We start from the raw sequence: 26,056 nt of genomic DNA on the forward strand, positions 1-26,056 counted from the left end.
ATATATCCATATCAGGGAATTTTCAACCATAAATATAATATTGTGGAAGTAAGTATTCACATAAGATTTTTACAATACATTAAGTAAAAAAAGAATATCAAATAATATTTTTGTTTAAAAAAATACGCACACACGCACGCACGCATGCGCACACACACAGCAGTTCCCCCCACTGTGGTTTGCTTTCCACAGTTTCAGTTACCTGCAGTCAGTCATGGTCTGAAAATATTAAATGGAAAATTCCAGAAATAAGCAATTCATAAATTTTAAATTGCGCACTGGTCTGAGTAGCGTGATGAAATCTCGTGCCGTCCTGCCCTCTCCCACGTGGGACGTGAATCATCCCTTTGTCCAGCATATCCACACTATATGCTACCTGCCCATTAGTAACTCGGTAGCTCTCTTGGCTGTCAGATCGACTGTTGTGGTATTGCAGTGCTTGAGTTCAGGTAATCCTTATTTTACTAAATAGTAGCCCCAAAACACAAGAGTAGTGATGCTGGCAATTCGGATATTCTCTTACTGTGCCTGATTCATAAATTAAACTCTCATAGGCATGTATGTATTGGAAAAAGCATAGTACATATAGGGTTCAGTACTATCTGCAGTTTCAGGCGTCCACTGGGGGTCTTGAAGTGTATCTCCCATGGATTAGGGGGGTCTACTGTATTATGTATAAACACGCAAAATGGCTCAGAAAGACATAGACCAAATTATTAACAGTAATTCCCTTGGTGGTAAAATTTTAGGTCACTTCACAGTTCTTATTTTTTCCTTATTATATTTTCTGATGTTTTTATGTCAAATATTTCACTTGTGTGGTAAAGGTATGGTGTTACTTAAACATTCAGATGTTTAGCTTGATGACTTTGGCATGGGAACTAGTTCCCACTGGGCCAGTCAGGGGTTGTTTGTTCGAGTTAGCCTGAAGAAGTTGGTGGTCCCAGTTTTACATGGCCTGAGAGCAATTTCCAAGAGTGCTGACAGCCTGACCCCTGTTCCTCGCCCCGTGCAGTGACATCCAGCGGCCTGGGCCCTTTTTCTGGCAGCTGCAGGTCACTGGAGATTGGCTTCTTTGTAGTGGCCTAGCAGGTTGAGCAGCAGATGGAGCTCTGTGAGGCTTTCCCTGCCCTGAGAGCTCAGTGGAATTTATGAGCATATTTTTCCTAAGAAGGTAGTAAACAGCAGGGAAGCCGAGAGGGACTTGTCAAAAGTCAAGAGGGAAGTATTTAAAGGGGATGATCTTTATACTGTTCTTGGGAATTCCACCTGGGATCCTGAAGGTCTTTGGTTTCCTTTTACTCTACAGGAGCAGAAGAAGAAAGATGATGCGATTGGTGGTAAAAAACCATTTCGACCAGAGGCCTCGGGTTCAAGCCGGGATTCCCTGATGTCTCAGTCCCACACCCCGCACAACCCTCACCCTCAGAAGCCTCATTTGCCTGCCTCTCATGGCCCACAGATGCATGGACACCCAAGAGATAACTATAGTCACCCCAACAAGAGACACTTCAGTAATGCAGGTGAGTCATTAAGTGAAGTTTTTTTTTTTTTTTTTTTTGTGGTACGCGGGCCTCTCACTGCTGTGGCCTCCAGACACACAGGCTCCGGACACACAGGCTCCGGACGCACAGGCTCAGCAGCCACGGCCCACGGGCCCAGCCGCTCCACAGCACGTAGGATCTTCCCGAACCGGGGCACGAACCCGTGTCCCCTGCATCGGCAGGCGGACTCTCAACCACTGCACCACCAGGGAAGCCCTAAGTGAAGTTTTAAAAGCAGGTGCCCGGGGGACTTCCCTGGTGGTTCAGTAGTAAAGAATCCGCCTTCCAGTACAGGGGATGTGGGTTCGATCCCTGGTCGGAGAACTAAGATCCCACATGCCGCGGAGCAGCTAAGCCCAGGCGCCTCAACTAGAGAGCCTACGTGCCGCAAACTGCAGAGCCCACGCACTCTGGAGCCCGCGTGCCACAACTAGAGAGAGAAAACCCACACGCCACAACTATAGAGAGTGTGCGACTCAGCGAAGGGCCCACGCACCGCAACTAAGACCCGACGCAGCCAAATATAAATAAATAAAAATAAATAAATAGATATACCAAAAAACAAAACAAAACAGAACTCAGTTGTTTAAAAAAAAAAAAAAGGTGCCGAAAGAAGAATCACTTTTTTTTTCCAAAGACAGTAGCTGGACCTTTGTGCTTTTATTCTCTTCCATCACTTTATTGTCCTCTTTTTTTCTCAGTGAGATGAAGCATGAGACAAAGATCCAAAAGGCTGTTAATTCAAATCTAAGAAGAACATGACCAACATAAATAAGCAAAAGACAAATGAACGACTCAGGGAAACAATTTACATTATATATGGCAGTTAAATGATTAAAACTGCTAATATTGAAAGACTCCTTATGAATTGATAACAGAAGGATAACCAAATAGAAAAATGGACAAAGGTTAGGAATAGGGAATTCATTTGGAAGAGGAGATTCAAGTGGCCAGTAGGACAAGATGAACAATTGCTGCTAGGGAAATGTACATTAAAGTAACAATAAATTAAACCAATTTCTTACCCATTCAGATCTGCAAAAATTAAAGGGTGAAATGCACACAAGCTGCTAAGAGTGTGAATTGCTACAGTCTTTCCAGAAAATAATCTGAAATATCTAAATACGTAGGCCCTTTTTCTGGAAGTCTGTCCTGTAGTAATGCAAACACATACATGTATGAGGATGCTGTTACAGCCTTATACTGGCAAAAAGCTGGAAATAAATTGCCCATTAATAGAAAAATGGTTAGATGAATAATAGGACATTTGTACTCTATATTATTAGCAGTTGTTAAAAAAATGAGTTGGCTTTATAGGTAAAAAAAAAAAATTGGAGGGAAAAAAGAGCAACAGCAACAGTAGAATCTCTGTTGTGTGTGTGTTTAACTTTATTGAAGTGAAAATCACATAACGTGAATAAACGTAACCATTTTAAATGAACAGTTCAGCGGCATTTAGTACATTCACAGTGTTGTGCAACCACCACCTAAATCAAGTGCCAAAACACTTTGCTCACCCCAAAGAAAAAACAGTTTTCATTCTCCCCTCTCCCCAGCTTCCGACTACCACCAGTCTGTCTTGTGTCTCTATAGATTTACGTATTCTGGATTCTTTGTATTAAAGGAATCACATGGAATTGTACAATATGTGTCTGACTGCTTTCACTTGGCATCCGGTTTTCAAGGTCCATCTGTGTTGTAGCATGTATCAGTATTTCATTCCTTTTTGTGGCTGAAAAATATCCCATTGTATGGTTAGACTAGAATTTGTCTTTTCATTAGTTGACGGATGTTTGGGTTGTTTCTGCATTTTGGCTATTGTGAATCGTACTGTTGTGCACATTTGTATGCAACTATTTGAGTACCTATTTTCAATTCTTTTAGATGTATACCTAGGAGTGTGGGATTGCTTGGTCATGTGATAATTCTATGTTTAACCTTTTGAGGAACCACCAAGAAAACACCAAGCTGTTTTCTGTTGTATATATTTGAATAATATATTTGTATAAGCATAGAGAAGGATGTGACAACATACACACACCAGTTACCTTAGGCTGGTAAAAATGTGGACGGATTGGAGGAAATTAATAATTTCTCCGTTGTCTGTTACTTCACTGGTTACAATGAGCGTGAATTACTTTTAAAGATAAAAGTAATAAAAAGAAAACATATAGAACAAAAGCTTAAAAGAATATAGTATATATAGAAGCATAGTATAAAATTTTACAGAGTCAAGTGTTCCATAATCAAAATGAAGTATACATTTTTTTCTAAACTTCAATGTTAGGATTTCCTTTTTTTTTTTAAGTACATTCTAATCTTCCAGTAAAATTCTCAAACTTCTAGGAAAATTGATTTTCTCCATCTTTTCCTCTTTTTTGGAACACATTAATTATAAGTATTTAAAAATTCTTGACTGTTATTTCTAATATCTGAATTATTGTGAACCATTTGTATTGTATGCTTTTTTTTTTTTCCCCTTGGTTTTCAGTCATACAGCCCTATCTTTTAGCGTGTCTGGTTATTTTTGATTAGATGGTAGGCACTGTGTTTTAAAAATTGTAGAAGCCCCAGGTGATGTCACTCTGCCCCAGAGAGGATTTATTCTTTCCTCCCCAGGCACATAGGGTGGGAGACAGTCATCTTAATCTAGTTCTCGTTTGGTCCCCCTGTTCCTGGGGTTTGGCTATCCAGGGTACTGGACGGAGGGCCTGCTGCACTCTCTGCCCCACCCCATTGGCAGGTCTTAAACTAGGATCTTGGTTTCCTCGGCACCGTGAGACAGCCCTGAACGGCTCTGCTTTTCACAAGATTATCTAGCTTAGCTTTTTAGCCTCCTGCTCCCTGAAGATTCAGCAAATGTTCTAAGGGAAAACTGGCTGTGTGTTTGCAGTCCCTCAAGTGTCCAGTGTCCCTCTAGCTTAGAAAGACCACCAAAAGCTCTGCCGGTGTCTCTGTTTCTGCAACAGTGGTTCTCGGCTGGGAAAAGCCCAGATATTCAGCTTCTTGCCCAGGCTCAGAGTCACAGATCTCCCCAGTGGCTGCAGAAGTCAAGTCAACTATTATTACTTCTGAGGGTCTTTTTTTTGCTCTTCGGAATCTTAGTGCTTCTAGTCTTCATTGCTTTGGCTGCTCTTTGATGTCTTTAAGCAGATTATTTTCTGTTTATCTGGTGTTTTCTTATTGTTCTTGGCAGAGTGTAATTCTGTGGCAGCTACTCTGAATTACCTGGAAGCAGAGGTTCCATGTCTTTTAATCTTAAAAATCTTAGTTCAATTAATTGAACACCATTTTATTAGTGGGGGGAGGTAATGACTGTACAAAAAGATGGCTGGGAAATGTTTCCATGTTCTTAGATGTAGTTGTATCAGTTGTACTGATTTTTTTCCTGGGATTAGACTGGTTTTATGTCATTCATATGATGTCACTGATTTTATATTCTGATCCTTTGAAAGGACTCTTCTTATTAAGCTGACTGTAGTCTTTTATTTAAACTTCGGATTTCTCATCCCTCTCCTTAATAGTCAGTACTTCCTAACCAGTTGTCTACCCCACGGAGGGTTCAAGAAGAAAGAAAAGCGCCTTTTACTTTCTCTGGAAATAAATGACTTGGCCATCTCCATAGTACCACAGACCTTGACACCCTGTTTGAAGCCTACCTTTCTATTTAGTTTGAAGCCATCTTTAGATGATCCTTTCATGTTGTGAAGGTGTCTCTTTTTGTTGTTTGTTAATTTTTAGGTTGAATAGTCAGAAGTGTTTTAATTCTTGGTTCCCTGGCCTGCTCCACCCTGGGTCAGCAATGAATTTAAGCCACTGGTCGACTATATATTGTTTTAATGGTATAAATTTCTAAGCTACACAGGTTCCTTTATGGTATTATTCTCTGGCTCTGTAAAAAATGCTAGAAGGCCAACAAAATGAGTAGAGATATATTTGGTGGCACGTCTTTGATCTTAACAAATTGTAGCTGGAAGATGGATTTCCCATGAGGCCACATAGTTCCTACTAGTTAAGCCTCTGTATTAGTTTCCTGAGACTGTTGTAACAAAGTGTACAACAAACTGGGTGGCTTAAAAGAACAGAAATGTATCCTGTCATAGTTTAGGAGGCAGAACTCTGAAATCAAGGTGTCAGCAGAGTTGGTTCCTTTTGGAGGATCTGATGGTGAATCTGTTGCACGCCTGTAGCCTGGCTTATACTGCTTACCAGCAAGCCTTGGTGTTGTGGCTGCACTGCTCCAATCTGTTTTTTTTTTTTAATTTAATTTTATTTATTTTTTTATACAGCAGGTTCTTATTAGTTATCCATTATATACATATTAGTGTATATATGTCAATCCCAATCTCCCAACTCATCCCCCCGCCCACCGCTTTTCTCCCTTGGTGTCCATACATTTGTTCTCTACATCTTTGTCTCAATTTCTACCCTGTAAACCGGTTCATTTGTACCATTTCTCTAGGTTCCACATATATGCATTAATATACAATATTTGTTTTTCTCTTCCTGACTTATTTCACTCTGTATGACAGTCTCTAGATCCATCCACGTCTCTACAAATGACCCAATTTCGTTCCTTTTCATGGCTGAGAAATATTCCATTGTATATATGTACCACATCTTCTTTATCCATTCGTCTGTCGATGGCCATTTAGGTTGCTTCCACGTCCTGACTATTGTAAATAGTGCTGCAGTGAACATTGGGGTGCTAGTGTCATTTTGAATTATGGTTTTCTCAGGGTATATGCCCAGTAGTGGAATTGCTGAGTCATATGGTAATTCTATTTTTAGTTTTTTAAGGAACCTCCATACTGTTCTCCATAGCGGCTGTATCAATTTACATTCCCACCAACAGTGCAAGAGGGTTACCTTTTCTCCGCACACTCTCCAGCGTTTGTTGTTTGTAGATTTTCTGATGATGCCAGTTCTAACTGGTGTGAGGTGATACCTCATTGTAGTTTTGATTTGCATTTCTCTAATAATCAGTGATGTTGAACAGCTTTTCATGTGCTTCTTGGCCATCTGTGTGTCTTCTTTGGAGAAATGTCTATTTAGGTCTTCTGCCCATTTTTAGATTGGGTTGTTTGTTCTTTTAATATTGAGCTGCATGAACTGTTTATATATTTTGGAGATTAATCCTTTGTCCGTTGATTCGTTTGCAAATATTTTCTCCCATTCTGAGGGTTGTCTTTTCATCTTGTTTGTGTTTCCTTTGCTTTGCAAAAGCTTTTAAGTTTCATTAGGTCCCATTTGTTTATTTTGTTTTTATTTCCATTACACTAGGAGGTGGATCAAAAAATATCTTGCTGTGATTTATGTCAAAGAGTGCTCTTCCTGTGTTTTTCTCTAAGAGTGTTATAGTGTCCTGTCTTACATAGGTCTGTAATCCATTTTGAGTTTATTTTTGTGTATGGTGTTAGGGAGTGTTCTAATTTCCTTCTTTTACATGTAGCTGTCCAGTTTTCCCAGGACCACTTATTGAAGAGACTGTCTTTTCTCCATTGTATATCCTTGGCTCCTTTGTCATAGATTAGTTGACCATAGGTGCATGGGTTTATCTCTGGGCTTTCTATCCTGTTCCATTGATCTATATTTCTGTTTTTGTGCCAGTACCATATTGTCTTGATTACTATAGCTTTGTAGTGTAGTCTGAAGTCAGGGAGTCTGATTCCTCCAGCTCCGTTTTTTTCCCTCAATACTGCTTTGGCTATTCGGGGTCTTTTGTGTCTCCATGCAGATTTTAAGATTTTTTCTTCTAGTTCTGTAAAAAATGCAACTGGTAATTTGATAGGGATTGCATTGAATCTGTAGATTGCTTTGGGTAGCATAGCCATTTTCACAATATTGATTCTTCCAATCCAAGAACATGGTATATCTCTCCATCTGTTTGTGTTATCTTTGATTTCTTTCATCAGTGTCTTACAGTTTTTGGCATACAGGTCTGTAGGTTTATTCCTAGGTATTTTATTCTATTTGTTGCAGTGGTGAATGGGATTGTTTCATTAATTTCTCTTTCTGATCTTTCATTGTTAGTGTATAGGAATGCAAGAGATTTCTGTGCATTAATTTTGTATCCTGCAACTTTACCAAATTCATTGATTAGCTCTAGTAGTTTTCTGGTGGCATCTTTAAGATTTTCTCTATATAGTATCATGTCATCGGCAAACAGTGACGGCTTTACTTCTTTTTCGATTTGTATTCCTTTTATTTCTTTTTCTTCTCTGATTGCCGTGGCCAGGACTTCCAAAACTATGTTGACTAATAGTGGCGGGAGTGGACATCCTTGTCTTGTTCCTGATCTTAGAGGAGATGCCTGCAGTTTTTCACCATTGAGAATGATGTTTGCTGTGGGTTTGTCATATATGGCCTTTATTATGTTGAGGTAGTTTCCCTCTATGCCCAGTTTCTGGAGAGTTTTTATCATAAACGGGTGTTGAATTTTGTCAGAAGCTTTTTCTGCATCTATTGAGATGATCATATGGTTGTTTTTTTTTTTTTACATCTTTACTGGAGTATAATTGCTTTACAATGGTGTGTTAGTTTCTGCTTTATAACAAAGTGAATCAGTTATACATATACATATGTTCCCATATCTCTTCCCTCTTGCGTCTCCCTCCCTCCCACCCTCCCTATCTCACCCCTCCAGGCAGTCACAAATCACTGAGCTGATCTCCCTGTGCTATGCGGCTGCTTCCCACTAGCTATCTACCTTACGTTTGGTAGTGTATATATGTCCATGCCTCTCTCTCGCTTTGTCACAGCTCACCCTTCCCCCTCCCCATATCCTCAAGTCCATTCTCTAGTAGGTCTGTGTCTTTATTCCTGTCTTACCCCTAGGTTCTTCATGACATTTTTTTCCCCCTTAAATTCCATATATATGTGTTAGCATACGGTATTTGTCTTTCTTTTTCTGACTTACTTCACTCTGTATGACAGACTCTAGGTCTATCCACCTCATTACAAATAGCTCAATTTCGTTTCTTTTTATGGCTGAGTAATATTCCCTTGTATATATGTGCCACATCTTCTTTATCCATTCATCCGATGATAGGCACTTAGGTTGTTTCCATCTCCGGGCTATTGTAAATAGAGCTGCAGTGAACATTTTGGTACATGACTCTTTTTGAATTTTGGTTTTCTCAGGGTATATGCCCAGTAGTGGGATTGCTGGGTCATATGGTAGTTCCATTTGTAGTTTTTTAAGGAACCTCCATACTGTTCTCCATAGTGGCTGTACCAGTTTACATTCCCACCAGCAGTGTAAGAGTGTTCCCTTTTCTCCACACCCTGTCCAGCATTTATTGTTTCTAGATTTTTTGATGATGGCCATTCTGACTGGTGTGAGATGATATCTCATTGTAGTTTTGATTTGCATTTCTCTAATGATTAATGATGTTGAGCATTCTTTCATGTGTTTGTTGGCAGTCTGTATATCTTCTTTGGAGAAATGTCTATTTAGGTCTTCTGCCCATTTTTGGATTGGGTTGTTTGTTCTTTGTTATTGAGCTGCATGAGCTGCTTGTAAATTTTGGAGATTAATCCTTTGTCAGTTGTTTCATTTGCAAATATTTTCTTCCATTCTGAGGGTTGTCTTTTGGTCTTGTTTATGGTTTCCTTTGCTGTGCAAAAGCTTTTAAGTTTCATTAGGTCCCATTTGTTTATTTTTGTTTTCATTTCCATTTCTCTAGGAGGTGGGTCAAAAAGGATCTTGCTGTGATTTATGTCATAGAGTGTTCTGCCTATGTTTTCCTCTTAGAGTTTGATAGTTTCTGGCCTTACATTTAGGTCTTTAATCCATTTTGAGCTGATTTTTGTGTAAGGTGTTATGGTATTAGATCACTCCCTAACACCATACTCATACTTTTACTTGTACCTGTCCAGTTTTCCCAGCACCACTTATTGAAGAGGCTATCCTTTCTCCACTGTACATTCCTGCCTCCTTTATCAAAGATAAGGCGACCATATGTGCGTGGGTTTATCTCTGGGATTTCTATCCTGTTCCATTGATCTATCTTTCTGTTTTTGTGCCAGTACCATACTGTCTTGATTACTATAGCTTTGTAGTATAGTCTGAAGTCAGGGAGCCTGATTCCTCCAGCTCTGTTTTTCGTTCTCAAGATTGCTCTGGCTATTCGGGGTCTTTTGTGTTTCCATACAAATTGTGAAATTTTTTGTTCTAATTCTGTGAAAAATGCCAGTGGTAGTTTGATAGGGATTGCATTGAATCTGTAGATTACTTTGGGTAGTAGAGTCATTTTCACAATGTTGATTCTTCCAATCCAAGAAGATGGTATATCTCTCCATCTATTTGTATCATCTTTAATTTCTTTCATCAGTGTCTTATAATTTTCTGCATACAGGTCTTTTGTCTCCTTAGGTAGGTTTATTCCTAGATATTTTATTCTTTTTGTTGCAGTGGTAAATGGGAGTGTTCTCTTGATTTCACGTTCAGATTTTTCATCATTAGTGTGTAGGAATGCCAGAGATTTCTGTGCATTAATTTTGTATCCTGCTACTTTACCAAATTCATTGATTAGCTCTAGTAGTTTTCTGGTAGCATCTTTAGGATTCTCTGTGTATAGTATCATGTCATCTGCAAACAGTGACAGCTTTACTTCTTCTTTTCCGATTTGGATTCCTTTTATTTCCTTTTCTTCTCTGATTGCTGTGGCTAAAACTTCCAAAGCTATGTTGAATAAGAGTGGTGAGAGTGGGCAACCTTGTCTTGTTCCTGATCTTAGCGGAAATGCTTTCAGTTTTTTACCATTGAGGACCATGTTGGCTGTGGGTTTGTCATATATGGCCTTTATTATGTTGAGGAAAGTTCCCTCTATGCCTACTCTCTGCAGGGTTTTTATCGTAAATGGTGTTGAATTTTGTTGAAAGCTTTCTCTGCATCTGTTGAGATGATCATATGGTTTTTCTCCTTCAATTTGTTAATATGGTGTATCACATTGATTGATTTGCATATATTGAAGAATCCTTGCGTCCCTGGGATAAACCCCACTTGATCATGGTGTATGATCCTTTTAATGTGCTGTTGGATTCTGTTTGCTAGTATTTTGTTGAGGATTTTTGCATCTAAGTTCATCAGTGATATTGACCTGTAGTTTTCTTTCTTTGTGACATCCTTGTCTGGTTTTGGTATCAGGTGGCCTCGTAGAATGAGTTTGGGAATGTTCCTCTCTCTGCTATATTTTGGAAGAGTTTGAGAAGGATAGGTGTTAGCTCTTCTCTAAATGTTTGATAGAATTGGCCTGTGAAGCCATCTGGTCCTGGGCTTTTGTTTGTTGGAAGATTTTTAATCACAATTTCAAGTTCAGTGCTTGTGATTGGTCTGTTCATATTTTCTATTTCTTCCTGATTCAGTCTTGGCAGGTTGTGCCTTTCTAAGAATTTGTCCATTTCTTCCAGGTTGTCCATTTTATTGGCATAGAGTTGCTTATACTCGCATGATCTTTTGTATTTCTGCAGTGTCAGTTGTTACTTCTCCTTTTTCATTTCTAATTCTGTTGATTTGAGTCTTCTCCCTTTTTTTCTTGATGAGTCTGGCTAATGGTTTATCAATTTTGTTTATCTTCTCAAAGAACCAGCTTTTAGTTTTATTGATCTTTGCTATTGTTTCCTTTCTGATGTGATCTTTATGATCTCTTTCCTTCTGCTAACTTTGGGGTTTTTTTGTTCTTCTTTCTCTAGTTGTTTTAGGTGCAAGGTTAGGTTGTTTATTCGAGATGTTTCCTGTTTCTTAAGGTAGGATTGTATTGCTATAAACTTCCCTCTTAGAACTGCTTTTGCTGCATCCCATAGGTTTTGGGTCGTCGTGTCTCCATTGTCATTTGTTTCTAGGTATTTTTTGATTTCCTCTTTGATTTCTTCAGTGATCACTTCGTTATTAAGTAGTGTATTGTTTAGCCTCCATGTGTTTGTATTTTTTACAGATATTTTCTGGTAATTTATATCTAGTCTCATAGCATTGTGGTTGGAAAAGATACTTGATACAATTTCAATTTTCTTAAATTTACCGAGGCTTGATTTGTGACCAAAGATGTGATCTATCCTGGAGAGTATTCTGTGTGCACTTGAGAAGAAAGTGTAATCTGCTGTTTTAGGATGGAATGTCTTATAAATATCGATTAAATCTGTCTGGTCTATTGTGTCATTTAAACCTCTTTTTCCTTATTAATTTTCTGTGTGGATTATTTGTCCATTGGTGTAAGTGAGGTGTTGAAGTCCCCCACTATTATTGTGTTACTGTCGATTTCCTCTTTTATAGCTCTTAGCAGTTGCCTTATGTATTGAGGTGCTCCTATGTTGAGTGCATATATATTTATAATTGTTATATCTTTTTCTTGGATTGATCCTTTGGTCATTATGTAGTGTCCTTCTTTGTCTCTTGTAATAGTCTTTATTTTAAAGTCTATTTTGTTTGATATGAGTATTGCTACTCCAGCTTTCTTTTGATTTCCATTTGCATGGAATATCTTTTCCATCCCCTCACTTTCAGTCTGTATGTGTTCCTAGGTCTGAAATGGGTCTCTTGTAGACAGCATATATATGGGTCTTGTTTTTGTATCCATTCAGCAAGCCTGTGTCTTTTGTTTAGAGCATTTAATCCATTCACGTTTAAGGTAATTATTGGTATGTATGTTCCTATTACCATTTTCTTCATTGTTTTGGGTTTGTTTTTGTAGGTCCTTTTCTTCTCTTGTGTTTCCCACTTAGAGAATTTCCTTTAGCATTTGTTGTAGAGCTGGTTTGGTGGTGCTGAATTCTCTTAGCTTTTGCTTGTCTGTAAAGCTTTTGATTTCTTCATCGAATCTGAATGAGATCCTTGCTGGGTAGAGTAATCTTACTTGTAGGTTCTTCCCTTTCATCACTTTAAATATATTGTGCCACTCCCTTCTGGCTTGTAGAGTTTCTGCTGAGAAATCTGCTGTTAACCTTATGGGAGTTCCCTTGCATGTTATTTGTCATTTTTTCCTTGCTGGTTTTAATAATTTTTCTTTGTCTTTAATTTTTGCCAGTTTGATTACTATGTGTCTCGGCGTGTTCCTCCTCGGGTTTATCCTGTATGGGACTCTCTGCGCTTCCTGGACTTGGGTGGCTATTTCCTTTCCCATGTTAGGGAAGTTTTCGACTGTAATCTCTTCATATATTTTCTTGGGTCCTTTCTCTCTCTGTTTTCCTTCTGGGACCCCTATAATGTGAATGTTGTTGCATTTAATGTCCCAGTGGTCTTTTAGGCTGTCTTCATTTCTTTTCATTCTTTTTTCTTTATTCTGTTCTGCAGCAGTGAATTCCACCATTCTGTCTTCCAGGTCACTTATCTGTTCTTCTGCCTCAGTTATTCTGCTATTGATTTCTTCTAGTGTAGTTTTCATTTCAGTTATTTTATTGTTCATCTCTGTTTGTTTGTTCTTCAATTCTTCTAGATCTTTTTTAAACATTTCTTGCATCTTCTCGATCTTTGCTTCCATTCTTTTTCCAAGGTCCTGGATAATAATAACTATCATTATTCTGAATTCTTTTTCTGGAAATTTGCCTATCTCCACTTCATTTAGTTGTTTTTCTGGGGTTTTATCTTGTTCCTTTATGTGGTACATAGCCCTCTGCCTTTTCATCCTGTCTGTCTTACTGTGAATGTCTCTCCATTCTCTGTCTTCATCTCTCCATGGCCTTCCTCTCTGTGTCTCTTTCTCCCAAATCTCCCTACACCTTCTCTTAACAGGATCTATCATTGGATTTAGGGCCCACTGTAAATCCAAGATGATCTCAACTCAAGATCCATCATTACAACTTCAGAGACCCTATTTTCAAGTAAAGACACAGTCAGAGGTTCTAAGTGGACATACATTTTGGAGACCACATTTCAATACAGCATAGCCTCCTTTCCTCTACTTCTGTGTCTTCAGTGCCTTTTTGGATTCAGATACGTGTGATTCTTCTCCTCAGGGGAAAAGGGAGGCTTACTGAAGCTATAACAAATTTCAGTTTGGCTCTATCCTTAAGAGTTACAGAATCCAGAGTTAGAGCAATCACGTTTTACAGGAGGAGTGCCATTCTTTTGGTGTGGGCTAAGGAAGAAGAGTAGAATCAGTAGGTATAGTCTGGAAAGATTTTCAGGAACCAGGCACAGCTGATGGTACCCGCAGGTAAATAAACCTTAGATGTGTAAATGGAGAGTATTACCTTGTGGCTGTGAAACTCAGCAGTGCCTTTTTCCAAATTAATGTTTGGTGTGGTTTTTTTGTTGTTGTTGTTGTTGTTTGTTTTAGTGAAATCTCATTTTAAGGGTAAGCCCCAGGTTGGAAGGTAAGCAGGTGTAGAAAATGAAAAACAGTAAAAAAAAAAAAAAAAAGAAAGAAAGAAAGAAAATGAAAAACAGTGGTTCTTGAATTTCAGAAGGATAAAGGTGAATTTTCTTTTGCCTTAACATTTTGGGGAAAGAATTATGGACTCATTACTTGTATGATAACCAGCAGCAAAAAGGTCAAGAAGGAAGAAGTGTAGTGTTTGTAACATGTGTCAGGCCTTTTCAGTTTAAACTTTAGTGGAAGTGAAATGCAGCCAGTTCTTGGAATCACGAGATCATTATTTCTCTTTCTGCAGATCGAGGCGACTGGCAGAGGGAAAGAAAGTTCAACTATGGTGGTGGCAATAACAATCCGCCCTGGGGTGGTGACAGGCACCATCAGTATGAGCAGCACTGGTACAAGGACCACCATTACGGGGACCGGCGACACATGGACGCCCACCGTTCAGGGAGCTACCGACCCAACAACCTGTCCAGAAAGAGACCTTATGACCAGTACAGCAGTGACCGAGACCACCGGGGACACAGGGATTATTATGACCGGTATGCAGAGGGCCCTCAGACACCAGGCACTGACCTCTGCCAGGGGCTTACTATTTATAGGTGGAGAGACAAGCAACAGAAACTTCATGTATTTATCCGTCAGATGCTCATTCTTACCCTGTGCCAGGCATGGTCCCAAGTCTGGTGCTGTGTTTCTGCCGTCAAGGCATCTTCAGAATGTTGGGGAGAAATCATGATGTAGGCAGCTGACATTGTGTGCTGAGTGGACGGTTGAAAGAATGGATTTTTGAGTTTTTCCTGAGGGCTGAGGAAGAGGGGAGGCTGGTGATTCTTGGTTTGGGCCCTGGAGAGTCAGCTAAGCAGAGAGAGGTGGACTAGGCGTCACAGGCCCAGGCCAAGGATAGGCCCCCAGGAAGGGATGCCCAGAAGATGAATAGGTGGTTGGATGTGGGGGTGGGGCTTGAATGCCAAGTTACAGGTTTTAAGTTTTATTCTCTGGGCCAAGGAGCCATTTATGGTTTCATCATCACACTTGTGCAGGGGGAGTTTTCTGCCGTCCTCTGAGGAAATCTAGAGAAGTGGTAGCCATTAAGTATCAGAGTCTGCAACCAAAATGATTAAGCTCTGTGCTGTGGTGTCGGCCACACTAGGTGGGTACCAGCCTGTGGTCCTTTCATGCTAGGAGCCCGCAGTTTAGCGGTCAAAGTCTTTTGAAGTTGTCCCTTCTCTACAACTATATAATATCATGATATGATGGGCCAAGGTTTTGTGAGAGTAGTTGTGAGAGTTAGCACTAAGTACAGGAAGGGCTGAAGAGGTTTTATCTATTCTTCTTAATTTCAGGACTTAGCTGTATTTTAGCTTCCTAGCAACTTTGGTTTCCCCTAGGCTAAAGACATGCTTTGACTGCACCTTGAAATTAATATAGGAAAATTTCATATAAACATCTCCGTGTCCTGCCTTCTTTTGGAGGATCTGGTAATACCAGGCTGCTTTAGCACAGCAGCTGTGGCCAAGTAGCAGCAGCCTGTTAGGAGGGATCTGTACCCCTCACCCCCCACCCTTCTGTACCATCTTGTCTGACTCCAGTGGGCATTTGCCCTACATTCTTTTGTGTAGATCTGTATTTCCATTTTGTATCATTTCTCTTCTGCCTGGAGGACTTTTGTTTTAGTGTGGGTCTGCTGGTGATAAGTTCTTTTAGCATTTGTATGTCTGAGGAAATCTTTATTTTGTCTTCACTGATGAAAGATATTTTCTTTTGGGTATAAATTTATAGATTGACACTTCCTTTCAGTACTTTAAAGATGTTCCTCTATTCTCTACTTGTATTGTTTCTGATGAAAAATCTGTCATTTTTCATGACAGATTTTTTTTTTCATGTCATTTTTTTATGTCATTTTTCACTTTATCTTTACTCCTCTGTACTAATACGTCTTTTTCTTCATCACTGGTTTTTAGCAATTTGATTATAACGTGCCGTGGTATATTTTTCCTTATGTTTCTTGTGCTTGGGAATTCTTGGATCTGCACCTTTATCATTTTATCAGATTTGGAAAATTTTTTACCATTATTTCTTCAAATACTTTTCTGTTCCCCCACTCTCCTTTGAAGATTTCAGTTACACCTGTGGTAGGCTGCTTGAATTTGTCTCACAGCTTACTGATGCTAGGTTTATTTTTTTTAATTCTGTTTTCTCTGTTTCATTTGGAAAGTTTCTGTTGCTTTGTCTTCAGGTTCACTAATATTGTCTTTTTCAATGTCTAATCTGCCTCGAGGCCCATTTATTGAAAGTATATTTTGTATTTCTTACATTGTAGTTTTATCTCTAGAAGTTGCATTTGGGTCCTTTTTTTTTAATCCTCCATGTCTCTCTTTGACCTTTTGAAATCTGGTATACAGTTTCAACATGGTATTTCTATCCTTGTCTGCTAATTCTATGATTTGGGTCAGGTTCAACTGATTGATTTATTGCCTCATTATGGGTCTTATTTTCCTGGTTCTCTTCTTTTTCATATTATTTTCCATTACAGTTTATTACAGGATGTTGAATATAGTTCCTTGTGCTATACAGTAGGACCTTCTTGTTTATCTATTTTATATATGGTAGTTTGTATCTGCTAATTCCAAACTCCTAATTTATTCCTCCCCCACATATTTTCCCCTTTGGTAACCGTAAGTTTGTTCTCTGTGAGTCTCTGTCTGCTTTGTAAATGAGTTCCTTTGAATCATTTTTTTAGATTCCACATATGAATGATATATGGTATTTGTCTTTCTCTTTCTGACTTAACTTCATGTAGTATGATCTCTAGGTCCATCCATGTTGCAGCAAAACGACATTATTTCATTCTTTTTTATGGCTGAGTAGTATTTCATTGTGTGTATGTACCACATCTTCTTTGTCCATTCATCTGTCAACGGACATTTAGGTTGTTTCCATGTCCTGGCTATTGTAACTAGTCCTGCTATGAACATAGAGGTGCATGTTTCTTTCTGAATTACAGTTTTGTCCAGATATATGCGCAGCAGTGAGATTGCTGGATCACATGGCAACTCTTATATTTAGTTTTTTAAGGAACCTCCTCTGTACTGTTTTCCATAGTGGCTGTACCAACTTAAATTCAGTTGCAGGATTCCCTTTTCTCCACTCCTCTCCAGCATTTGTTACTTGTAGACTTTTTATTGATGGCCGTTCTGACCGGAGTAAGGTGATACCTTATTATAGTTTCGATTTGCATTTCTCTGATAATTAGCGATGTTGAGCATCTTTTCATGTGCCTATTGGCCATCTGTATGTCTTCTTTGGAGGAATGTCTGTTTGGTTCTTCTGCCCATTTTTTGATTGGGTTGGTTTTTTTTTTGTTATTGAGTTGTATGAGCTGTTTGTATATTTTGGAAATTAACTCCTTGTCAGTTGCATTGTTTGCTAATATTTTCTCCCATTCCATAGATTGTCTTTTCGTTTTGTTTATGGTTTCCTTTGCTATGCAAAAGCTTATAAGTTTGATTAGGTCCCATTTGTTCATTTTTGCTATTATTTCTCTATGCCGGGTAGTTTTTGATTAGATACCTAGTTAAGTGTTGGACATTTTTGTATTCCTGTAAACGTTCTGGAGCTTTGTTATGAAACACAGTTAGGTTACTTGGAAACAGTTTGATTCTTTCAGATCTTGTCGTTAGGATTTGTTAGGCAGAACTGGAGCAGTGCTCAGGCAAAGGCTCATGATTTCCCAGCACTGAGGCCAGGACCCTCCTGGACTCTACCAGTGCCCCTTGGATCTTGAGGTTTCCCTATCTGGCTGGTGAGAAGAGAACAGGCACTGTTCCAACTGTGTGTGAGCACAGAGCACTGGCATCTCATCCTTCTCAGTGTTTTTTTTCTCCTGGCCTTTGGGTAGTTTCCTCACATATACACCCTGAGCGGTATCCAGCTGAACACTCGAGGGGGAACCTTTGCTGGTCTTTGAACTTCTTTCTCTTTGTAGAACTTGCTTCTCTTGCACTCTACACTTTGAACACCCCCACCCCAACGCAGGAAGTCAGGGCTTCTCCTGAGCCGGTGCTTGTAAGGCTTATCTCATTAGTTTCTCTTCCCGTAGGGTTTGCGGTTCTTTGTTATGTGACATCTGGTGTCTTGAAGACCATTGTTCCATACATTTTGTCCCTTTCTGATTGTTTCAGCAGGAGAGTAAGTGTAGCCCCTGTTACTCCATCTTGGCTGGAACATGGACAGTCTCTCTCTTTCCCTCCCTCCCTTCCTCCCTTCCCCTCTCCCTCTCCCTCCCTTTCTTTTATTCAGGTGAAATTCACATAACATAAATTTATTACTTTAAAGTGAACAATTCAGAGGCATTTAGTACATTCACTATGTTGTGCAAGCACCACCTCTGTCAAGTTCCAAAACACTTTCGTCACCCCAGAGAGAACTCTGTAACCACTAAGTAGCCACTCTCCATTCTTCTCTCTCCCTAGCCCCTGGCAACCACCAGTCGTCTTCATTCTGTTTCTGTGGACTTACTTAGTCTTGATAGTTTGCATAAATGGAATCATACAGTACGTGGCCTTTTGTGACTGGCATTTTTGACATTTACCATAATGTTTTAGAGGTTCATCCACATCGTAGCATGTATCAGTACTTCATTTCTTTTCATGGGTGAATAATGTTCCAGTGTATGTACATGCTAAATTTTGTTTATCCATTCATCCATTGATAGGCATTAGAGTTTTTCCACCTTCTGGCTCTTGTGAATAGTGCTACTGTGAACATGGTATATAAGTGTTCGTTTGAATGTCTTTTTTCAGTGCTTTTGGGGTATATACCTAGGATTGGAATTGTTAGTCGGTGGCAGTCCTATGTTTAACTTTTAAGGAACCACCAAAATGTTTTCTACTGCAGCTGACCTATTTTACATTCCAACCAGCTATGTGTTAGAATTGCAATTTTCCCACATTTTCACCAACATTTATTTTTAGTGTTTTGAATGTAGCCATCCTAATGGGTATGACGTGGTATCTCATGGTAGTTTTGATTTGCATTTCCCTGGTGATTAATGCCCATTAAAGATGTTGAACAGCTTTTCATGTGCTTAGTAGCCATTTGTGTATCTCCTTTGGAGAGATGTCTGTTCAGCTCCGTTGCCCATTTTTGAGTTGTATTGTTTGTCTTTTTGTTGTTGACTTATACAGATTCTCTGTTAATAGTATAACAAGCAGTTTGCCATGGTCCTGACTAAAAATTTTAATATTCTTCACATTGAGTACGTGTTAAAATAATTTAATTAACCCTGCACTTATTGTTGCATATTAGGTTATAATTTTTGTTGTTACTAATAACTTACAAAATAATGTCTGTGGCTTTTTTTCTCCTGGGCTGGGTCGAGGAACATGAGGACGTTTGTAGATCTTGCCAGCTTTCCTGAAGGGAATGTGAGTTTACAAAGCCATCAGTGATTCAAGTGTGTACTTGTTTCACTGCAGACCTGATGAGGCTTATGTCCTTTCATAGGCTGTGTTTCGCCAATAAGTATAAAATAGCCCTTTGTTACTACTTTAGTTTTGTTTTTTTCGATTCCTAGTAATGTAAGTATTTGCATCTGAGTTTCTGGAAGCGTCCTTAAATATGAGTGCATGAGGAAGAGCCAGTGGATGACGGAGGAGGGGTGGGAATCCGGCTTTGGTCTCCAGCTGATCCTTGCATCTCTGTTTCAGGCACCATCACGACTCCAAACGGAGGCGATCCGATGAATTCAGGCCTCAAAATTACCACCAGCAGGATTTCCGACGAATGTCTGATCACCGCCCCCCTATGGGCTACCACGGCCAGGGACCCTCGGACCATCACCGCTCTTTCCACACAGACAAATTGGGGGAGTATAAACAGCCCCTTCCCCCGCTGCACCCCGCAGTCTCAGATCCTCGCTCGCCCCCTTCTCAGAAATCTCCTCACGATTCCAAGTCACCCCTGGATCATCGGTCTCCTTTGGAGAGATCACTAGAACAGAAAAACAACCCAGATTATAACTGGAATGTTAGAAAAACATAAAGGACAGCTTGGAAAGAAGGGGAGTGCAAGAGTCATTAAGCACCTGGATGTTTTTGGTCTGATCCACAGGAGCCAGTTACCTAGACCAGTGATGGCGTTTCTGGACACGCTGCTGCTGTCAGCTCGCCGCTGAAGGAGCACTTCAGGGAGTGGGGGGCCTTTCGCTCGGTCCAGCTTTGATTTGGGTCACCACTCCCACACTTGGGCACCCCATCCCATTCCAGCCTTGTCCTGGCCTCCCACTTTGATGGGTGCTAGGAGGAAGAGGTGACGTTTTGTCTACCAGCTTCACGGGCTGTTCCCCAGTGAAGGAAGAAAGGATCTTAGAGTCGTGAATGTTTTATCACCAGGGCTGGCGCGCCCTGGACCTCGGCGCGTGGTCGGGGAAGGCGCGTGTGCACGAAGGCTGCTGGGACCTGCTGGACAGCACGGGGTTTGGTTCACCATGACGTGACAGATGCTGCTGTTGGGGAGCGGGGCGTGGGGGCGAGCGGGTGGGGTCTCGCATCATAGGACTTGAAGGGGAGCAGGTACCCCCCTCAAACGTGTTCTTGGGAGAAGTGACACTCGGCCTCATCATGTGACACCTGTGGTGCTGGGGGCGTGGGGGACTGAGGGGGAAACACTTCCACAGCGGCCGCTTCCCCACCAACACTAAGTTTTCCCACACTGTACATTTCAAAGGTTTGGTCTCCCAGGTGGGCCTCGCTTGCCCCCTGTGCCAGGGAAAGTAGGGCCTGTGCAGCTGACTTCTGAGGACTGTGAGTCGGGCAGCATTGAAGTGGGCGTGGGTCCTGTTTGGTTGGGCGTGGGCTGCATGCAGGGCAGGCGGGGCGAGGGCTGGGTGTGTGTGGCCAGGGCACGGGAATCCCTGGTGGATTCCGATTCCTGGGATGAGCGGTAACGGTCCTGGGCCTGGCGAGGAGGGGGCTGAGGGAGCAGGCCTGCTGACGAGCTGGTTGCTGGCAGCACCAGGGCGGGCTGCTGGGGAGGGGCGGACGGGTTTCCCAGCCTGGGGGGTGGTAGTGCGGCAAGTTGGGGAGGGCCAGCGTGGCAGCTGGTCACCATCCGCAGCTGCGTCGGAGTTGCCTTCGCCCAGCTTGAAGAGGTAAGATTCCGCAGAGTCACACATCTCCTGCCGCTCATGTGGTGGGTGGACAGACACAAGTTGCCTGTGGTGAACACGTTTCCACTGCTAGTTGGAGATCATTAGAATTGAACTCAGTATCTTTTAGAATGAAATCAAGTTAAGTGTAAACCTCAGTTCATTTTTTTTTTTTTCCCCAAAACAGGAAACATCCAAGGACAGGGTAGAGTTGAATTGAGTCAGGATGGGAGGCAAGTTGGTTACATTCGTTAAGGAGGCTCCTTTCATTTTACTGGTTCTGGGGCCTTCCGTTCTGTTCACTTTAAATATAACTTGCCAGTAATTGTTAGAGTATCCAAAGGCCTTTCTAGATGGAGACAGAATAACTGACTTGAACATACAGTGTGCCTATACGTGTCCAGGCTCAGAGCTGCTGGAAACCCTTCCATTGGGCATATACAGGGTTGAACTCCCCGCACTAACCCGAGGGGACTTCATAAAATCATTATCACTTACATGCTGGTATCCTGGGCAGCACCATTAATGCCTTTACTGTTGCCTCACCAGTGAAGCAGAGGTGGCTTTGGGGGACCGTCACACTCTGTTTCCCAGAGCATCCTTGGGCTCGCCTGTGCTGAGGTCCACATGAGAGTCTGGGTCTGCACAGCTCGTGAGGGGAGCTCAGTGGGCCCACCACCTCCTGATCTATTTCTCCTCCTGGTACTTGGCGTCGTTCACCCTGGGCTTGTACGACACGTGCCCGGAGCACAGCCCCAAGGGACCACAGTGGAGCCCCCGGCCACCGTCACCCCAGTGAGGACGTGTGAGACTGCTCCGTGGGGGAAGATAGGAGATCATGTCTCTGCTTTGGCCGCAGGTTGGGCTCCTTGCCAACAGTACTGACACTACCTGTGCTTGTCTTGCTCAGGCCAAAGGGGACGGGCAGCCTGGCTTGCAGATCCTTGAGCCATCCGTGGGCCCTGGAGGTGGGCAGGGTGGGCCCTCGCACGGCTTCCCCTGTGGGAAGTTGGGTCGTGTCCTTTTCAGTTAGAGGAGGCCAGGAGGAGGAATTGGAGGGCCTGCATTTCAATGCTCATCAAGGTTTTTTTTTTTTTTTCCCCCTGAAGTTCTTGGTAGGAGATGTGAGTTATTCCCAAAGATGTCTCATCATGAGGAAAAAGGAACTTCCTTTTGTTCACATTCAGGATTTTTAGTGCCATATGATGTAGCAAAAGGCAGTGTCAGCCATGTCAGTGTTAAATTGATTATGAAAAGTACAGTATCCCCATAAAAGCATCTATTTTAGGTGTCGGAGTATGTTTGAAGGGTGGGTTGGGAGAAAGGCATTTCCTCATTGTCCTAAATCAGTATGAATACTATATGCTTATATCAAAACCAGAAATTTGCACAGGTAGGAATTCTCTCACTTGTGGATGGGAGAAGCTGCCCCCGGAATCTGTGAGGATGGTGTTCCGTGGAGCCTAGCTTTGAAAGATTTAGTTATTAGGTAGAAAGAGCAGGGGCTGAGGAAGAGGGAAGTTGAACAGAAACCCGGATTCACGTGTATGTCCTAGTCCTAGCAGAGGACACGGTAACTCCAGACTCGTCCCCGCCATCTGTCGCTGGCCCCGGGCTCCCCTTCCTTTTAGGCATTCCTTAACGCTCTTTGATGGGAACCCAGAACGCTTCTCACGTCCTGCTGCAGACACTCTAGCTGATGTCTGAGAGCCGCATCAGGGTGCGCGGTGCAAACACGATTCAGTTATGAATTCACACAGTGACACTGAAATCCTACAGACCAAAACCAGTGCGTCAGCAGGAGCGGTGGCCCGGGGCCCAGTGCCAGCGCTCGCTCCTCTGGCTCATCCGAGGGCTGCCGTGTCGGGCGAGGAGAGCCAGGCCAAGGGTCCAGGCTGCTTTAGTCCATCTGAATCCCACTCGGTTGGGGACAGATGGTTTTTCTTTATTGTAAAATTGTGGACTTTTAAAACCTGTTGACTAAACAGTAATTAATTTATATTTGTGAAAAATGCCACTGTCCTAGTGATTTCTGATGTAAATAATGTTGTTTATATAGTATGTATTAAATTTTCCTACATTGTAAAACTGCTGTACTTTTGATTCTTGTATATTAAAAAATGTTACTAAGGATTTTTAGAATTGGGCGAACACGTTGCATTGCATTGGCGTGACCCGCGACTGTGCATGCCTCCTCGTCTCCCTTCCCTTGGTTGCTGGGTCAAGATTGACAGCTTGCGAAATGGAGCCTTTTAAAGTTGCGTCTCTTCCCCCTCCCCAGGCCCAGTTGTGTTGTCGGGCCCAGGTCCTTTCACCACACGTTCTAGATTTTCTCTGAGTAGCTGAGGCTGACAGTCCCCCGGCCCAGCAGCAGTCGTCTTAGCCCGAGTCCCTGCACTTGATGAGGAGTTGTCGCCAGTGGCTGAGCAGAGCCGCCTTCAGTTTCCCACGTTGGTCGTGCCGGGCGGGGAGGATCCCGGGGAGACCCGTGCCGGTCAGGTGCCCATCAGCAGGGGTCCCGCAGCCCTGCCCCCCGTCAAGAGGAAATCAGAACACCGGTCCGCCAGCCTGCAGCCTTGAGGGGAATTTTACGGTTGGGCTGCATATTCTTGAAGGGGGGAAAAGAGCACTTTATAATGGAAACACTGACACAAATGTTAACTTGAGCATTTGGCACGGGGCTGGCCCAGCTCCTGCGAGCCCCAGACAGAGGAAGGGTGGCACAGCCGTGGCCGGCGAGCCGTCTGAATAGGAGGCGGAGAAGTTTGCCAGACCCAAAGGGTTTTGCTAATACTTAGGTGACTCTGAAACCGAACTTCAGTCTTTGTGAAGGTCTTAATTGCTAATAACCAAATAAACCCGTGTGTCTGCTCAGGGCTGAGGGCTTAACTCCTGTGACTGTCAGCCCAGGACACGTGGCTGCAGGGAGCCTCGCCCGCCTGGTGTTGCCGGGGTTTTAGTGCATGCAGTGGGAGTCAGAGACTCAAGAGCTGAGGGGTCTTCCTGCCTATAAACTTAGCTCACAGTCGTGTTGCAACTCACAGCTCGGCTGGAACAACTTTGGGAAATTTTAAGAACAAGTGCAATAATCAGCTTATGATTTACAATAGCAACCAGGCTTCTAAACTGACCGCTGCCAAAAAACGCCTGCGTTTTACTGGAAGGAGCAGGCCCAGGCCCCTCCCCGCTCCCTGGCAGGGCCTCACACATCTGGCATCAAGGCAAGTCCTTCTCAATTAACGCCAACAGAAAGGTCACTTATTGAAACACAGGCCCCGCAGTTTGCCAGATCTGTGGCTCTGGGTTCCAACCTGTGGCTCTTAAAGGAGCAGGACCAGGTTTGTCTTGGAGGCAGCCTTTCCATCGCGTTTTGAGACTGGAAAACTACGGGGCTCATGTCACCTCCCAACCTGCATTTGTTCTGCTTTGTGAAGTGGGGAAGAGACATGGCTCATCGGAATAAATGCTTCTTATCCTGTAGAAACCAGGGCCCTGGCGGGTCTGCCTCTGCTGCTGGTGGTGGGGTCCTAACCTGGGCTGAGTCTTGGGGATTCCTGGTCAGTTCTGTGCCGTGTGACCGGGCTTTATGTGGAACACGGGCAAGTCTCTGACCTACAGACTTCTGACCTCGAAGATGGGCAGAATGACAGCCACTTCCTGGGGCCAGAGCTGCCCCGCAGAGGGTTCATACGTGCTGTCTTTTTCTTAACGTCTTTCGTGATCCAAGAGAGAATTGTCATCACTAAAGCATGGTCCCCACTGACCCCATGCACTGGGTTGGCCTTGGGGGGCAGGGATGGTCTAGGAGGCGGGCAGGGAAGTCAGTGCCTTGTCTACTTTGGTCCTTCCCTGTGTGCAGTAGGGCAGGTGGATTTTTCACCTTCATTTGCACACGAACCAGGCAGCTCCTAGGGTTAATGTAGTTTGTAAGTGAGAGCTCCAGCTGTGGGAAAGGAAGAGGTTTGCAAGCCCCGGGGACCACCTGCTGGAAGGAGACAGCATCCATCACTTCTCAGCTGGGGAGGGTGCAGGTAGAGGAGGGGAGGTCAGGGGTACCTAGGATGTAGCAGCCCTCACCCTGGAGCCGGCCAAATAATTGGAGCTGCCTGTCCTGGGAGCCCGGGAAAGGGGCTTCTGCAAAGCCTGCTCTGGGCGATTAAACCCAGGGAGGAAGACCCAGAAGGGACTGGAACCATCTAAACACAGAGACAAGGCTCCCAGTCTGGTGGGGGAGACACAGCTGGGACTAGACAGTCATGAGAGAGAGGTTCTCCCTGTGGGCCGGGCCCTGTTCTAGGTAGTGTGGACACGCACAGGAAGGACGGGGCCCTGCCCTCTTTGAGTTGATTTCCTAGCTAGGGTGATTGGGGAGGCAGACCCTAGGCAAGCGAACAAAAAGAGGACACGAGGTCTGACAAATACCAGGGAGAAAAGAGCCAGGAGATGAGTAGAGGGCAGGGGTCCAGGGAAGGTGTGAGGACCAATGGGAGGCGTGGGTCTGTGAGCTGCACAGACTTGGCTTTGAACCAGATGGCGTTCTTGGGCGACCTTGCTGCCTCTCCAAGCCTCAGACTCAAAGTCCGCATGAGAGCCCTTGGTCAGGCTCTGGTGGCCTGAGTGAGGTCCCTGAGGGGTCCCTGATGGGCTCGTCACCTGTCGATATTATCAAAGGGGGATGTTGGGACATCCTGCGGTGCTGGGAACTGCACCTGGGAGACAATTCTTGCCACCCAGCTGGGGTCTGCGTTGTGTTTTGGGATCAGCTCCCATTCTCCGATGGAGGGCCCTGAGCACGTATGGTTCTAGAACTTTCCTGCAGGGGGCAGCAGATTTCCACTACAAACGGCCTGTCTCTGCCACCACCTGAACCCAACCCTGGGAGGGCTCAGCCGTCATTCCCCTGCCCCCTGGGGGCTGTTCTCCTTGGTTGTGAGCCCACACTGGAGCCAGAGACCTGGAGGCACCTTGCCCCTGCCGGAAGTGCGACGGGGCGGGGACACAGGAGAGGGCTAGAGGCTGCAGGGAGAGGCTGGCCTCACCTGCCTACA

General features: G+C 43.1%; 1 protein-coding gene across 6 annotated transcripts in view; it reads left to right on the forward strand.

Annotated features, from left to right (window-relative positions):
• The window catches only part of CHD2 (chromodomain helicase DNA binding protein 2), a 126,184-nt gene extending 103,037 nt beyond the window's left edge, over positions 1-23,147 (forward strand). For all 6 annotated transcript variants that reach the window (XM_027083152.1, XM_027083149.1, XM_027083148.1 and 3 more), the window contains 3 exons: positions 1,310-1,523; positions 14,154-14,400; positions 19,570-23,147. In XM_027083152.1, coding sequence (XP_026938953.1) covers positions 1,310-1,523; positions 14,154-14,400; positions 19,570-19,903 — 795 coding nt within the window. In that variant the 3' untranslated portion in view covers positions 19,904-23,147. The remainder of the gene's footprint in view (positions 1-1,309; positions 1,524-14,153; positions 14,401-19,569) is intronic.
• The last annotated feature ends 2,909 nt before the right edge of the window (positions 23,148-26,056 follow it).

The sequence above is a fragment of the Aethalodelphis obliquidens genome, unplaced genomic scaffold, assembly GCF_003676395.1.
Source record: "Aethalodelphis obliquidens isolate GAN/ISIS:26980383/991018 unplaced genomic scaffold, ASM367639v1 scaffold49, whole genome shotgun sequence".
Classification (NCBI taxonomy): Eukaryota; Metazoa; Chordata; class Mammalia; order Artiodactyla; family Delphinidae; genus Aethalodelphis; species Aethalodelphis obliquidens.